At 34.9% G+C, this 17,848-nt stretch overlaps 1 protein-coding gene across 22 annotated transcripts in view; it reads left to right on the forward strand.

Annotated features, from left to right (window-relative positions):
• XRCC4 (X-ray repair cross complementing 4) overlaps positions 1 to 17,848 on the forward strand; it is a 335,612-nt gene that overhangs the window by 102,187 nt on the left and 215,577 nt on the right. For 21 of the 22 annotated variants that reach the window (XM_085013988.1, XM_085013989.1, XM_085013991.1 and 18 more), the window contains 2 exons: positions 140 to 292; positions 1,579 to 1,685. In XM_085013988.1, the coding sequence (XP_084870114.1) occupies positions 140 to 292; positions 1,579 to 1,685 (260 nt within the window). Of the gene's footprint in view, positions 1 to 139; positions 293 to 1,578; positions 2,089 to 2,450; positions 4,326 to 17,848 lie in introns of those variants that run through there. The other variant, XR_014838189.1, reaches the window with a different exon arrangement.

The following is a 17,848-nucleotide window of genomic DNA, read 5'->3' on the forward strand; positions in this document are numbered from 1 at the left end:
ATTTGTCTAAAAATGTATAAAATGATTTTAATTGTATTTTTCTTAAAAAATGTTCTTGAAATCCATCTTCGGTATTAGATTGAATAGTGCAAAGGAAACCTTCATGCTTTATTTATTTGTTTGTTTATTTACATTTTAGATTTGAAAAATGTGTTAGTGCTAAGGAAGCTGTGGAGACTGATCTTTATAAACGATTTATTCTGGTGCTGAATGAGAAGAAAGCAAAGATCAGAAGCTTATATAAATTGTTAAATGAAGTTCAAGAACTTGAAAAGAACATCGAGCATAAAAGGTATTTTAACCTTTAGGGTTTCCTTTTTTTTTTTTAGGGCCTCACCTGCAGCACTTGGAAGTTCCAGACTAAGGGTCATGTCAGAGCTACAGTTGCCTACGCCACAGCCACAGCAATATGGGATCTGAGCTGCATCTGCGACCTACACCACAGCTCACAGCAACGCCATCCTTAACCCACTGAACGAAGCCAGGGATCAAATCCGCATCCTCATGGATACTACTCATATTTGTTTCTGCTGCACCACAGTGGGAACTCTCTTGATCTTTTATGTTTTGGGATGGCAGATGCATACATTTAAATGGAATATCTTCCCAAACTTAATCATAGTGAAATGCCAATTTTTTTTAGTAAATATGAAATCATTTGATAGTCTGGGATTGGATGCTCTGGTTGTTAGATGCAGTAATTGGAGAATTCCGAACTTATTCTCTCCATGTCTGCCCACCTGCCATACCTACACTTAAATCATATAACTGGCATGAGGTTACTAAATATTATTTATTTAATTTTTAGTCATTACTAGAACTGAAAAGTTTCATCTTCTGTATAACCCTAGAGTTGGACACACATTTGTAATTTGATGTCTAAGCATTGGTTAATTTTAGAATTAGATGGCTCTGAGTATGGATAAGTACTTATTTTTTAAGGAAGTATCATACATGACTTAGGGCTGGTATGGCTTGGACAATTACAATTATTTGAGGCATTAGCTAATATAGAGAATTTGAGAGAAAGCACTGGTTTACTACTGGTGTAATATAAAGAACATAACATTTGATGTCAGATTATCCTACTTCAAGTGTTGGTCTGGTACTCTTATCTGCTACATGACTTTGGGCAAGTCCTTTAAACTCTCTGTGCCATACTTGGGTATCTTCATAGTAAGAGTAAAGGTACCCATCTCAGAATTTTTGGGAGACCAGATGAAAGGCAGAACTGCTTTGAGAGCCATAATGTACTATATACTTTGTGACCCAGAGAAGATAATTGAGAAGAATAGTATTTTAATTTGATAGATGAATAATAAATGTTAAGAAACTGATTGAAGAATTAATTAGAGTGAGCACTAAACCACATCTAGATTAGGTAAAAAAACTGTTTCTTAAGAGAGTTAACATATAGTCTTTAAAGTGCTTTCGTCTTAATCATTTATATTTCAGTATATATTTGTTTAATTATAATGGTTTTTTTCGGGAATATTTTCTGTAATTACTTGTTGGTAAATTTGATACCTAGCCAGGAATTAAACAATAATTTATAATTCTACCTTTCTCTGTTTCTAGGGAAATTCCAACATGTTCTGAAATGACTACTGACAGAGATTCAATCTATGATGAAAGTACCGATGAGGAAAATGAAATTCCACCTAATCCCTCTGTATTAACTTCAGGTAAAATAAATACATTTATTTCCTTTGTTGAATACCTCACTTGAGCTTATTATTATTTATTACTTATTATGATAATAAACCATAATGAAAAGCATTATGAAAATAATTTTTCTACAAAAAATGTTTAGAGTTTTTCTCCAAAACTTCAAGTACTTAATGTTAAAAATTTATCTTTATTAAATGCACCAGCTTATTAGCAACAACAAAACAAGCAAGCATACACACACACACACACACACACACACACACACACATACACATGCATACACACACAAGGTATACTCTTCCTAATTAAACAAAGATGTTCCTTCTTGCTAAATTAAATATCTCCAGCTCAACGCTGGCTGCCTTTAATATTCAAAGTCTTATCCAACTAGACCCATGGGTAGGGTAATGGAGCAGGGTAATCTAGAATGCTTTAGATTATCCCGAGGTTGAATCCTTCTCTCACTCTTCAGAAAAATGATTGTAATAGAGTAAGATGGGTTAAACAAGAAGATGAGAAATGGCAGTTTAGTACCTGAGCCTTACTTAGACCTCAGGTCAAGTACCCAGCATGTTTTTAAATTCAGGATTAATTTGCTGGAGTTTTATAGATTTCCTCGAGGCTGGAGCCCCTGAACTCATCTTATACATACAAGGTTCTAATGTAAATATTTGACTCATTTATTTAGCAAATATATATATATATATATATTCGTCTTTTTAGGGCCGCAACTGAAGCATATGGAAGTTCCCAGGCCAGGGGTCAAATTGGAGCTATAGCTGCCAGCCGACACCACAGCCACAGCAATGCCAGATCTGAGCCAAGTCTGCGACCTACACCACAGCTCATGGCAACGCCAGATCCTTAACCCACTGAGCAAGGCCAGGGAACAAACCCACAACCTCATGGTTCCTAGTCAGATTTGTTTATGCTGTGCCATGACAGGAACTCCGATTTAGCAAATGTATTTTTGATTGTCTCGTATATAGTGGGAACTTTTCTACACAGTAGACAGCAAAATACAAAATTTCTTCTTTTGTGGAGTTTAGCCAGGGAAACAGACAATAACAAGATGAATGAATTAAAGTATCTTAGGCAGTGATAAATGCTGAAGAGAAAAATAAACCAAGGAAGGATGATGAAAAACGTCAGGGTGGGAATGGGAATGAAGGTTGCGATTTTAGCTAGGGTACAAAAAAAAGGGCCTTGGTGTACAGGTCTTAAGTCTACCTGTGTAAAGAGCATTTAAGTGCAAAGACCCTGATGTGGAAGTTTGCCACATGTGTTCAAGCAATAGCACAGAGAGCAGCATGCATAAAGTGGAAAGAGGAAGATGGTGAGAATTAGGAGATGAGGTCAAAGAGACCGGATCATGTGTGAGGTCTTACAGAGCATTATAAGGATTTCAAGAATTGGAAACTGTTGAAAAGTTTTAAACAATCATGTGACGTATATATACAATGAAATGCTACTCAGCCATAAAAAAGAATGAAATAATGCCATTTGCAGCAACATGGATGGAACTAGAGACTCTCATACTGAGTGAAGTAAGTCAGAAAAAGAAAGACAAATACCATATGATATCACTTATATATGGAATCTAATTTAAGACACAAATGAACCTTTCCACAGAAACGAAAATCATGGACTTGCAGAATAGCTTGCAGTTGCCAAGGGGGAGGGGAAGGGAGTCGGGTAGATTGGGAGCTTGGGGTTAATAGATGCAAACTATTGCCTTTGGAATGGATTAGCAATGAGATCCTGCTGTGTAGCACTGGGAACTATGTCTAGTCACTTATGATGGAGCATGATAATGTGTGAAAATAGAATGTGTACATGTATGTGTAACTGGGTCACCATACTATACAGTAGAAAAAAAATTGTATTGGGGAAATAACTATTAAAAAATTTTTTAAAAATCATGTGGCATAATCTGACTTCAGTTTTAACAGGAATATGTCTGGCTGTCATGTTGAAAATAGACTATAGGATAAGCATAGAAGAAGATGTAGCAGATAAAAAGCTTGCTCAATAATGAGTGAGGGATGAGAGGATTTAGACCAGGGTGATAGCAGTGAAAGTGATTAAAAAAAAGGAGGGGCACGTTCTTTGCTGATGAAATGGGTATGGGTCATGAGAGGAACACAGACACTGATGATGGTAAGTTTTTTGGAATGAACTGCTGAAAGCAGGCAGTTGACCTACTGAGTTGGGGAAGACTACAGGAAGAAGGTTTGGAACTCAGTTTTTTAGAAACATTCGTTATGAGATATTGAATAGGGAGTTGGATATACAAATTTGGACTTTGGGTGAGGGCTCCCTGCTGACGAGTAAGTAAGGATAGTATTTAGAGCTGTTAGATCTCAAGGGAGTTAGAGAAGACAGAAAACAATAGGTCCAGGGACTCAGCTCTAATACACTTGAGTGTGCAAAAATCAGGAAGATGAGGAGACCAGTAGGGAAGACTGAGAGGGAACAGCAAATATTATAGACAGGATGTCCTGGAAGCCAAGTCATGAAAGTATTTCTAGGAGGCTACAATGATCATTTGAATTGAATGCTGCAAATTAGGCAAGGAATATGATGATTGAGCATTGACTGTCATATTTTACAACACAAGTGTAATGAAACATTTTCAGTGGATTGGTGGGGAATAGAAGAGAATAGGAGGTTTGAAAGTACCGACAGGAGAGAATTGGAGAAGAGACAGCAAGTATCAGCAACACTTTTAACAAATTTCCCTGTAAAGAAAAGGAAAGAATAGGGAAGGGGCTGGAGGGGAAAGAAAGGTGGAGTCAAGAAGTTTTTCTTTTTCTCTGATGAGAGAAAAAAATGTCATGTTTGCATACTGATGGGGGTAAATAAGGAGAGATGGGAAAAAAAAATGTCCAGGTTGTAGACAGAGGTAAGAATTTCTGGAATACCATCTCTAAGTAGATGAGTGGCATCAAATGCACAAAAAGGCAGGATTCATTTAGCTGGGAGCATGGGCACTTCCCCTAATGACAGGGAAGAAGGTAGGATAAATGGACAAAGACACGGAAAAGTGCCTAATTACATTCATGGAAATGTGCTGGCGTTGATGAAATTAGTTGACTGATTCTAACTAGATTTGAATTGGATAGCACAGTCACACGCAAACTCTCATTTTGTACATGAGAGTAAAATTTCATTTGGAGGCTGTGCTTGGTTTGCATTAGTGGCCCATTTAAAATGAGACCTTTTTTTTTTTTAATAATCAAATGTAATTAAAAGCTCACAAAGAGAATCTGTACTCTTTCCAATTTGAACATTCTGAATTTTTATTAAATACTGTGGTCTTTGATTTTGTTCCCTATTCAGAGTATCTCACAAACCTTTGATGTAGATGAAAATTATTTTTGAAGAGAAAATATACAGTTAAATATGGGTATATGAGAATAGGGTCCTTTATATGTTCAGTCTCTTTTAAGCAAGGCTTTAAAGTTGTGCTAAAATTGTGCTATAATTGTACTATTTTAAATTTGGCAAAATTTCTCTTTAAAAATGTTTAGATCATTGCATATTTTTCTATATTTTACATGGCATTTGTCTTTAACACATATTTGTTCACTACATGTTTGATCCATAGGTCTCCAATTCTAATTTTTTTCAATTTGCTTTTGACAGGTTTTTGATGTCAAGAATTAAAAGCATTTTTATTAGAACTTTTTAAATACTTTCTCTTCAGTTTCAGTAAGAGGTATTCATAAACTGAAATTTGCTAACAAAAAATCTCAGATCTAAAATGCTTGATATTAAATTAAGAACTAGATTCCATAAATCTAAGGAAAAACATTATATATGTTAAATAATAGAATCAGTCTCATAATTTATCAGATTCTATAATTTATTCTTTTTTGGAGACAGAATATATTCTTAGTCCATGATATTTAAAAAAAATCACAGCTTAGTCTCTTGGTATTTTTATATTATTATTTTATTTTGGGGTGGAAGAGTGAGAACTTCTTCTATAACTTATTTTGCCATCTTGACATTAAATGACTTTTTCTTAGGGTGCAAGTAAATATGTGAATTTGTTTTAGATATTGCAGGTTCATGAGTGTTTACATAAAAGTAAGAGAAAGACAAATTGATAGGATTTAATACATTTACTCTTTCAGAAAGACTTTTTTTTAAATTGAAGTGTAGTTGATTTACAGTGTTGTGTTAATTTCTGCTATATAGCAAAGTGATTCAGTTATACATATGTATACAATTATTTTAATATTCTTTTCCATTATGGTTTGTCCCAGGATGTTGGATACAGTTCACTGTGCTATACACTAGGACCTTGTGGTTTATCTATTCAGTATATAATAGTTTGCATCTGCTAATCCTATTACTCTCATTCCATGCCTTAGCAACAAGTCTCTTCTCTATGTCTGTGAGTTTGTTTCTATTTCATAGTTAGATTCATTTGTGTCATGTTTTAGATTTCACATATAAGTAATATCATATGATATTTGTCTTTCTAACTTTTAGTATGATAATCACTAGGTCCATCCACATTGCTGCAAATGGCATTATTTCAACCCTTTTATGGCTGGTTAGTATTTCATTCTGTATATATACCACATCTTCTTTATCTATTCATCTTTTGATGGATATTTAGGTTTTTTTCCATGTCTTGGTTATTGTGAATAGTGCTGCTATGAGCATAGCGTGCATGTATCTTTTTTAAATTATAGCTTTGTATGGGTATATACCCAGGAGTGAAAATGCTGAATCATATGGCAACTCTGTTTTTAGTTTTTTGAGGGAGCTCTGTACTGTTTTCCATAGTGACTGTACCAACTTGCAGTTACACCAACAGTGAAGGAGGGTTACAGCATTTGTTATTTGTAGACTTTTTAATGATGGCCATTCTGATTGGTGTTAAGTGGTATTTTTTTAATAGATTTTCTTTAAATGGTTAAATGTTTAACTTGATAGTAATTTTTATTATGTAAATGTATTTTCATTTAATTCTTTCCTGCTTGATAAAGAGGTTTAGTGAGACCAGAGTCATTTAGTGATCCCACAGTATTCGTTTAAGGAGAAGGTCTGTTTATTTTAATGCGTATAATTAGAAGTAGGGTGAGAAAATTGTAGTTTGCAGGAAACTGATAGGTACCATTTTATGAATAAGCAATCTGTTTTTATTACTTTTTTCTTCCGAAGTTTTAAAATTTTCCTTATCATTAGGTTGTTGAGGATATAACTAATGACAAGTAGTCCAATCTAATAAATGAGATCATGCTCATATGTACTACACTATATTTAAAGGTTTAAGAAAAACCTTGAAATATTCATTAACAGTTTATTAGCTAAAAGGAGATCTCTGTAATATTTTGAAATTTGAACATCACAGTCCATATCATCCCACAACTGCGTTTTGTATTTTTCTGTAGTAATATTTGCTTTCTTAATGGCTTAACTTCCAGAATTCCTAGAGAGGTTGTACTGGTTTTATAGCCTTTATTTCCTAAACTAGGCTGCCTACTAAAGCCCTAGGGTTCATAGATATTTCACTTTATTTCAGATTGAGATTATGATAGATAAGCTAGTTGCCATGTTCCCTATTAATAGCTCAATTCCTGGATTGTAAGGGAGGATAGGTCACATTCACTCTCATTTAATTGGTATTAACTCCTTGTGGCTTTAAGGATTTCCTTGTTAGTTTAGGCTCCTTCTGCCTCCAAAGTTCTTTGTGTTTTTTAATTCAATGGAAACCTGTTATTATAGATAATATTTAATAAACTTCTTTATAGGAAACCCTCTGTTACTTTAATTTCATTTCAAGGTAACACCCGATGGCCATGGCTATGGAGAAACTTCAAGTTGAACGAGGTCCACTAAATAACAAAACTTTACCAGAACATACAGAGAAATAAGCGTAACTGGTATAGCATCTTAGTGACAAAACATCCAACAGTGCATCCAGGTGTCCTTTCATTTGCCTAAGAATACCTGATCTAACCTAAAGAACCTTCTTGAGGTTATGTGGTTTTTTATATTGTTTCATATCCGTTTTCATACTGTAATAAAAGTAGAATTATATGTGAAAATTATTTTTAGATGTATATGAGTATTCTAAGAATTTTAGCCATTCTTTTTTTTTGTTTTGTTTTGTTTTTTGTCTTTTTGCCATTTCTTGGGCCGCTCCCTTGGCATATGGAGGTTCCCAGTCTAGGGGTCGAATCGGAGCTGTAGCCACCGGCCTACACCAGAGCCACAGCAACGCAGGATCCAAGCCACGTCTGCAACCTACACCACAGCTCACGGCAATGCTGGATCCTTAACCACTTGAGCAAGGCCAGGGATCGAACCTGCAACCTCATGGTTCCTAGTCGGATTCGTTAACCACTGCGCCACAACGGGAACTCCAATTTTAGCCATTCTTATACCCATTTCTTGGTTTCAGCATAATTCAAAATGTGTGTGAATATTTAGTGGAAAAATTGGATTTATTTTACAGAAATTGGGTCTTTATGTGAAGCATTTTGAAAACATATAGTTCATTGGCTTCTAATTAGCCACCACAAGAGGAATTATTTTAATGTCTCATTAATTATTTTTAATCTTATTTAAAATTATTTAAATAAATAATATTTAAAATTATAAATATTTCTATTAGAAATTGACAAATTTCTTAAAATTAGAGAAGAGTGAAATCAGTCTTACCAAAAGTACAAATAAGAAAAACTTATTCTAGAATGTTTTACCCTTCTTTGCTTTGTACTTAAGGTATATAATTACTAAAAACAAATAAATAAGCTTTCTTACCACTCTTCTACATAATTATTAGCCTGAGATTTAGCACATTAGTTTAATCACTCCTGCATCTTAACCAACAGGAAGGTCCCTGTATAACTGCTATCAGAGATGCAGGCTTCTGCTTGGTGGCCTTCCTGAAAGGAAGTGTGATTATAGAATAGCCTTTTTGAAAATAAATGAATGGCTATGTCAAACAGTTAATGAATACTGATATAGCAGCTTTTAAAAATAGAACAGAATCCAAAATTTCTAAGTATCAAAGAGCTTGTTGCTTTGAACAGTGAATGTCTGCTCATAGAGGGGATAACAACATGTCCTGCCAAAGAGATTACTCAGAAATTCAGCTTTAGAATCACAGATTATGCCCTTAATCTTACCCAGCTTGTTTATCAGAGACACTTTTACTTATAAATTCTAAATAAAAAGCTTGATTTAGTAGAACCTATCATAAAATTGGAAATGCAATTTGAATGTATTTCCTAGCAATTGTGGGCTTTTAGACATAAGCAACATTGCTGAGGAATGTCAGCATGTATTTGAGACATCTGGATCTGATTTTGTTCTAGATCTAGTACAAACCTGTCATTTTTCAGATGAGGAAACAGAGGCCTAGAAAGGTTAAGTACATTGCTGTTGGTCATAGAGGAGAAAAGAATGAGAAAGTATTTGCCTTCTATAGCTTACCCACATTTACACAGTTCTTTTCAAGAAACTGTAAAAAGACTTCGGAATTTGCTAAAACTAAGGAAATTGCCATTGATGCAATAGAATAGTGAGAACTTGTTTTTCTTCTAAAGAAGAGAGATCCTATTTATACGTAAATTTTCCATAGAGGTAGTCAGTATCATCAGATTAAACAAACAAGAATTTATGATATAAAGCTTGTGAGGAAAATTTCAGAATGTACATATTTCTATTGAAGTATTGAAGTCATCCCTCTGTGAATTTTTTTAAATTGAGATATAACTTTGTGTTGATTTGGTACACTTATATGTTGCAATGAATGTAATTGCCTTTGCCACTGAACCATTAGCTAGCACCTCTATCACGTCACATATTTATCATTTCTTTTTGTGCGGAGAACAATTAAGATCTAGTCTCTTAGCAATTTTGAAGTTTGTAATACAGTAATATTGACTATAGTCACCATGCTGTGCCTTGGATCTCCAGGATTTATTGATCAACTTGTTGCAAGTTTGTAGACCTAAACAACATCTCCCCGATTTCCTACCTCCAGTCCCTGGTAACCATCATTCCACTCCGTCTTTATGAATTCAGCTTTTTTAGATTTCACACATGAAGAAGAATATATCATGTCTAATAAGTGTTTATGTAAATTACATATTAAAATAGTATATTAGATATACTTAGTTAAATTAACATGTATTATTAATACAAACTTTATGTTTCTTTTATACTTTTTAAAATGTGGCTAATAAGAAATTTAAAAGTCTGTACATGGCTGACATCACATCTTTTTTTTTTTTTTTTTTTTTTTTTTTTTTTTTGTCTTTTTGCTATTTCTTGGGCCATTCCCGCAGCATATGGAGGTTCCCAGGCTAGGGGTCGAATCGGAGCTGTAGCCGCCAGCCTACGCCAGAGCCACAGCAACGCAGGATCCGAGCCGCGTCTGCAACCTACACCACAGCTCACGGCAACGCCGGATCGTTAACCCACTGAGCAAGGGCAGGGACCGAACCCGCAACCTCATGGTTCATAGTCGGATTCGTTAACCACTGCCCACGACGGGAACTCCATGACATCACATCTTTATTTGACACACTTAAGATCTGTTTGATCTTAGTGATTAGAAAAGTGCCATCTCAGGCTGTTTCTGTGGTTCTATCATAGGTTTAGATTATTGTGCAAAAGAAATCAAATTTTATTGCCGAGTCTTTGTGAAACTCTTAGTGTAAGATCATGAGACCTTCAGGTGGATGTAGATGATTGTGGGTGTCAACGAGTATTTACACCTAGAGAAATACAAAAGGTGTTCACACTCTCTTTTGGATTCATTGTAGTAAAATGTATTTAAGAAACTCTGGATCATTTATCAATTTGACCTAGAAAAATGAATCCAAACATTTTCACTGGCACTGTTAAACTGCAAACTATGACCCTTTGAGACAAAAGTGTGTAATGCATCAACAATCTCTAAATCAGCTTACTGTCTATACTGTAATATATGGGATTCTCCTCTCTCTGTGATTGTGATAGGGATCTCTACCACAAACAGCACATCTGGTTCCTTTAGCCATTTCATCAATATCACTTAGAAGCTATATTTAAGATCAAAAGGATAGAAAAGGTTACCAGTGATGAGGTTCTGGAATGTTGCCAGCCCACCAACATTGACATGATACTTGGTGCAACTTAACTCGGGGCATGTAGATGTGTGAAGGATGGATATCAGCAGGCTTGCTAAGCTGAGTCAGAGTGCATGATTCAGTGAAAGAGAACAGTTTCAAGTAGCCTAGACGAAAGAAAAATTCAAGATGAAACCCTGTGTGTCAATTTCAAGCCTTATGAAACTCAGGAATGCTGAGAAATAGTAGCTGCAAACATATACCTATTGACACTCAGGATTTTGTGGAGTGAGGGGAACGGTTATAATTTGGCAGATGACAGAACAAAAAAACTTAGACTACTTTCAAACATAGTGGCTGACTGTACTAACAACCATATTGTTTTTAAATGTAAATGCATAACTTGGACTAAATCAGAGGTTGTAAATTATCAATCCTTGGTATCGTCTGGGTCACATACTTTGTTTTTCCTTGGTGTTATCACTGTTTCAAGTAATAAATTTGAATGCGTTTAAACAGTGCATAGGTTTCCTAGTTTTTTGTAGTCCTCCACACTCCCTTTTATCTTTTATTTGGCTTACTTCATTCATTGATATCATTTGCATGATTTCTGAAAGTATTTGAGTTTATGACCTCTGAAAATTGATGATTATACTGACAATGAAGACTATCACCATAGTTCTAATTCTACTACTATGATATTACCATAGTTCTAATCTACTATTGTGATACTACCACCACCACCACCACTACCACAACTACTACAATATACTTGTTTTTTTACTCTTGTTTTACTATTATTGTTTTGTTATGGTTCCACTACCATTATTACTAGCAGTATTATCACTACCACCACAGTTACTATAAACTTACAAGTTATTATATATGAGTTCCAGAGTCTATTCTAGGTTTTTTAGATGCATTGTTTCATTTACATATATCAATAATCCTGCTAAGTTTATAGCACGATTATCATCATTTTACAGCTGAGCGAACTGAGGTTCAGAAAGATTGGAGAACTTGCCCCAGGTAACAAGGCTAGTAAGTTATGGAGCTGAGGTTCTAATCCAGGCATCTGACCACAGAGTTCATCTTTGAGAACACTTCCTGTGTTAAAGTTCTTCATGTTTAGTAAATATAACTCTAATTTGATATAATCTGAGAATTCAGACTCTTAAAAAAGGAAGCATGGACTATTTGGCCTCCTTTCCTTCTTACTTAATGGAGTGGGCACACATTCCACTAGAAAAGATATAGTGTGGTGACATTAGTGCACCATTGAGGTGAGTTGGAATGTTCATTTCTCTGTTGGAAGTTTTATTATGATTTGATGGTAAAGCAAATAAGGCAGGAGAATGGTGATTTATATTAAATCCTTGATTAAAAGGCTCAGGTAACAAGGTCCTAAATAAATGCTAAATAATATCACCCAATGTCCATATAGACATTCAGTTGTAGTTTTAAATATATATTTACACTACATGCTATTTCTGTATTATTTGGTGGACATAAATTTAGAATCATTGTATCTTTCTTGTGAACTGAATTTTTCTTATTATAAGTATCTCTCATTATATCTAGTAATGCTTCTGATAGCCTGCGTCTTTTCATCAGAGTACTCCGTTTATAGTTTGTGTAGTTACTTATATATTTAGAATTAGATCTAAGATGCTATTTATTTATTTTTATTGCAACTTTCTCCCCTTATCAATTTGTTAGTTATGTGTTCTTGTATCTTTGTTTTAGTTGTTACCCTGGAGATAGCAACATGTATCTGTGGCCTATTACATTCTGTGTTAATTTAACTTTCATTCTTCCTAGGTGATACTAGGACTTGAGGACACTAACTCTACTTAGCTCCGTCACCATTTTGCGTTGCTATAACATGTATTTGAATTTTCTATATATTCTAGACCTCATAAAGCATTCTTGTAATTTTGAAAAGTTAATATTTATTTATGTTTATCTATATTTTTACCTTTTACCTTTTTCTTTATTCCTTTCTACACTTGATGATTTCATTCAGGATTATTTGTTTTCAACATAGAGAACTGCCTTTAAATTTTTTTTAGTGTACTTCAGCTTTTGACAGATTCTCTTGGCTTTGGTTTTTGTGAAAGCATTCAGTTTTGAAAGGAATTTTTGCTGATCTAGATTTCTGTGTTGACAGTTGTTTTCCTTTAGCATTTTGAAGATGGCACTCCATTGTCTTCTGGTGTCTCTTGATCCTTTTTAGGAGTTATTTCTTACTTATACTGATGCTCATATGAAGTAAATGTCTTTGTTTTATTCTTGCTGATTTTATCCTATGACTCTGGTGTGTAGTAACTTTTCTCCGAAGTACCTAAGTGTGGTCTTCTATGTATTTTTTCTGCTTGAGGTTATAGAGCTTATTGAAGTGGTTGATTGGTGACCTTTGCAAGTTTTAGAAAATTATTGGCTGGTAGTTTTTCAAATATTGACCCTATCCCGTTTTTTCTCTTCTGCCCTTCTGGGAATACAATTAATGTCGATATTAGACTTTTTCCATATGTTGGAGTTATTACCATGTTTCACACATTTCTTAAGTTGTTTTGCATAATTTCAATCCTTTCAGCTTTATGTGCTCCAGCCTAAGTATTTTCAACTGATACACTTTTGCTTATTAATGTTTCCACTACCTGCTAATTTGTTCTTTACTTATTCCCTTTTATATTATGAGTCAGGGATATATTTTAATCTACTATGAAGATATGTTTCTCTCATTAGGTTGTTAGCTGCTCTGAGATAGTGGTCTCTCATGGCACCTAGTTCATTCAGGGTATTGCAACTAAAAGGAATGTAGTAATTATTAAAAAATAATTTAAATTAGTGAATTCAATTTATATGTATGGCTCGTATTGTTTTACTGATGGAAAGATATGTGTAGTGTACCTTGAAAGGTTTTATTCTTCATTGGTGACGTGTTTCAAAATATGTAAAGTGTCCAAACTAGTAGTAAGCATATACTAAATGAGGCTGTAGTAAATTGTTCATATAATTAGGAAATAGTTGTCTTAAATTATCTACATTGTTTTCTCTGGTTAAAGCTGTGCTCTGTGGCTTGCATTCCCAAGGTTGTTGTCTAAAGATAGTTCCTAGTTTGTTTTCTAGTTGGGGTGATTTCAGCTGGAACTTACAAAGATACAATTAAAGATGGCAATAAGCTGTTTATTGTCTCACACAGCAAATTTGAACATATGGAACCATGCCACTGTCAGGAATCCTTCATGTTTGGTAGAGTGAATCAGTCAAGCAATTTACTAAAAAAGAAACTAGGTATCTCTATTTTACTACTGTGTACTCTATTCATTAAAAAAATCTTTAATCTCAGTTCTGTGATCATTGAAATAATGTATAACAATTTTAACAACGAAGTGTGTGTATTATTCATAATTTTGAATGTATGTGATAGACCAAATCTTAGTTTCATATTGAATTTCTCATTATGTTACTATCAGATATGTCATCTTGATTCTAAATTACATGAGAGCAAAAACTTAGGTACTTTTCTTTCGCCAAAGTTTCTTACTGAAGCAGGACTTGCCTAAATGTTGTAAAGAGGTAAAACTAATCTCTAGTCTAAGCCAACACTTGAAAAGGAATTAATATTTTCAAGAATTACTATTGTAAGTTCTCCAGGGCTCAGTTGCTGAAAAGTTGATTCCATATCTAGGGTTTTACATGTTGGTCAGTAATTAATGAGCATCCGTTCACAATAGGTATCTATGTTTCACTATTTTCTTCCCTTCCCTCCCCTCCCCTCCCCTCCCCTCCCCTCCCCTTCTCTTTTTTCAGGGCCGCACCTGTGGCACATGGAAGTTCCCAGGCTAGGGGTTGAATTGGAGCTGCAGCTGCTGGCCTATGCAACAGCAACACCAGATCCAAGCCCCATCTGTGACCTACACCACAACTCACGGCAACGCCAGATCCTTAACCCACTGAGTGGGGCCAGGGATGGAATTGGCATCCTCATGGATACTGGTTGGGTTCATTACCACTGTGCTACAATGGGAACTCCTTCACTATTTTCAAAAACACTGTTTTGAAAGATATCTGTTGCTATTTTGTTTTATTATTCATTTGTAACATGTAAACTTTGGTGGTAAACTTCCTTCATTAAAAAAAAAAAAAAAAAAAAAAAAAAAAAGGAGGGGAATTCCCGTTGTGGCGCAGTGGTTAACGAATCCGACTAGGAACCATGAGGTTGCGGGTTCGGTCCCTGCCCTTGCTCAGTGGGTTAACGATCCGGCATGGCCGTGAGCTGTGGTGTAGGTTGCAGATGCGGCTCGGATCCCGCGTTGCTGTGGCTCTGGTGTAGGCCGGTGGCTACAGCTCCGATTAGACCCCTAGCCTGGGAATCTCCATATGCCGCGGGAGCGGCCCAAGAAATAGCCAAAAAAAAAAAAAAAGGAGTTCAAAACTGAAGTGTTTCTGTATAGCAGAAATTGACAGAACATTGTAAATCAACTATAACAAAAATTAAAGAAAAAAAAAATCCATACAACTGAAGTGTCCTAGATGCCGGTTTTTAAGTACAAATTAATGTCATCAGTTTGGGCTATATTCCTTTCCCTGAGGGCCCTTTATGGTATTCTGCTTTCTCCTTTACCTTAACCGTAAATAGTCTCTTCTTTTTTTATTAAAATGACACGGTTTTTTTTTTTTTTTTTTGATTAAAAAGACAGGGTATTCCTTACTATCACCATATTAGCAATATGGGATTTATGTGTCAATAATAGCCAAATATCGGCAATTCTGTGTGTTTTAACCTGCTATTTATAGCTTCTTTGGTGCAGAAAAACAGGGACCAGCTTGATTTATAGAGGATTTGACCAATGCAAATTAGTACCTAAACTGAATTCCACCAATAGATGATTAAAATCAACAGAAACAACTCCAAAATTTAAACACTATAGTTCATTCTTTGTGTGTCTTTTGATAAAATGCTCCACTGTTTATCATTGGAGGTGGGTTTTATGGTATTGGGAGGAAACTGGGAATGATGTTGCAATATAAATGGGAATTTTAAAACAATTTATTGTAGCTCCCATTGTGGCTTAGTAGAAACAAGCCCTGGTAGTATCTATGAGGATGTGTTTTTGATCCCTGGGCCTTCTTGGTCAGTTAAGTATCCAGCAGTGCTGTGAGCTGCAGTGGAGGTCACAGACCTGTCTAGGATCTGACATTGCTGTGGCTGTAAATGTAGGCTGTAGCTCCAATTTGACCCCTAGCCTGGGAACTTCCATATCCCTTAACTGAGGCCCTAAAAAAATTTTTTTTAATTAAATAAAACCCTAATTTATTGTATGAGCTGAACTTGAGATAGGAGGCTTTGATATATATTGTCATACTCTTAGACATTATTATGGTAAATATTATGATGAATACAAGATGCATTAACCTATTATAGAAGTCACCCCGAATTCATTCTTTAGTATGTCACCTTGGTGACTCCAAGGTTATTAAAATTACTGGGGCCAGTAGTGTTAACAATGGTGATGGTGTTTCAGGGATAATTCTATTGCTGTTAAATCAAAAGACCAGTAGTACATTCTGAAGAAGATGCTATGTGCTTTGCTTTGAATACATTTATAATGGTTTTTATTTGGGAGGAAATGGTTAAAATTGAAACTGACAAGAAGATAAATTTGAACTAGAAAAATATCTTCTGAGAAATGACCTTCATTCCATTAAAACTACTCCAGCAGACAAATGTTAAAATATTTTTTGCTAAAAATGAGTTTTGTGACTGAATAAATTTGGAGAACACCGAGGTAATGAAAATTAAACATGTTTCTTTACTTTTCAATTGTTCAGTCTTTAATATGGTAATTAGTATGCATTTTCAAATACAGAGTGTACAATTTTCCACAGTTCAACATTTACATTTTTAGAAAGTTAATTTATTTCCAACAGAACGTGAGATTATTGAAAATTAAGTGCGTAACTATTTGCTATACTATTTAATTTACCTTTCTGTACTGAAATTAATTTCACTGATATTAGGTCTTTAAAAAAACAATGTTTACTGAAATAAGGGTTCTCTTCGTTTACCTTTACTCTTTTAGTTATTTTGCTTCATAGGAGTATTTGTAGCATTTCTGAAGTATGAAATTATGAAGTTAGGTAATGTTACTTTTTTTTTTGGTCTTTTTAGGGCCACACCCATAGCATATGGAAGTTCCCAGGCTAGGTGTCGAACCAGAGCTATAGCTGCCAGCCTGCACCACAGCCACAGCAACACCAGATCTGAGCTGCCTCTGTGATCTACACCACAGCCCATGGCAATGCCAGATCCTTAACCACCTAAGCGAGGGCAGGGATCAAACTTGCATGCTCATGGATACTAGTCTGGTTTGTTAACCCTGAGTCATAACCGAACTCCCAATATTATATTTTAAAATAAAAATCTTGGAATTCTTGTGGTGGCGCGGCGGAAACAAATCCAACTAGGAACCATGAGGTTGTGGGTTCGATCCCTGGCCTCGCCCAGTGTTGCCATGAGCTGTGGTGTAGGTCACAGACGCAGCTTGGATCTGGGTTGCTGTGGCTGTGGTGTAGGCTGGTGGCTATAGTTCTGATTAGACCCCTAGCCTGGGAATCTCCATATGTTGCGGGTGCAGTCCTAAAAAGCAAAAATAATACAATAAAAATTTTAATGGTATCAATTTTTGATTTTTTAAAAATATTAAATCTGACAAAACTCTTGCCACTTTCCTAAATAAAAAGGACTAATTTCACAAGCTAATTAATGTGACTTTATTTTTGAAAAATCTGAAGGCTTCTTTTCATGATTTTTTCAGCAGCATACCAAGCCTTCACAGAAGATCTTTCTCTGCTGTATTATGATATAGCTTTCCAAAGTGCAATAAAAAAGTTGACTTCGCTGTTGTTGTAAGAATTCACGTGAATAATATTTTTAAAACATGGTGTGTGCAAAGTATTATGTACTTACATTAGTTTCCATTACAAAGGAGATAAGGAATAATAAATCATTTCTTTAAAAAATTTAATTGCTATTTAAACCCAAAGATAAACAAAACAAACAAAAAAAATAGCATCTGACAGTTAAA

Source organism: Sus scrofa, chromosome 2, assembly GCF_054392235.1.
Source record: "Sus scrofa isolate SSC_HxYL_T2T_F1_AM1 chromosome 2, Sscrofa_HxYL_maternal_Yorkshire_Landrace_v2.0, whole genome shotgun sequence".
NCBI classification, from domain to species: Eukaryota; Metazoa; Chordata; class Mammalia; order Artiodactyla; family Suidae; genus Sus; species Sus scrofa.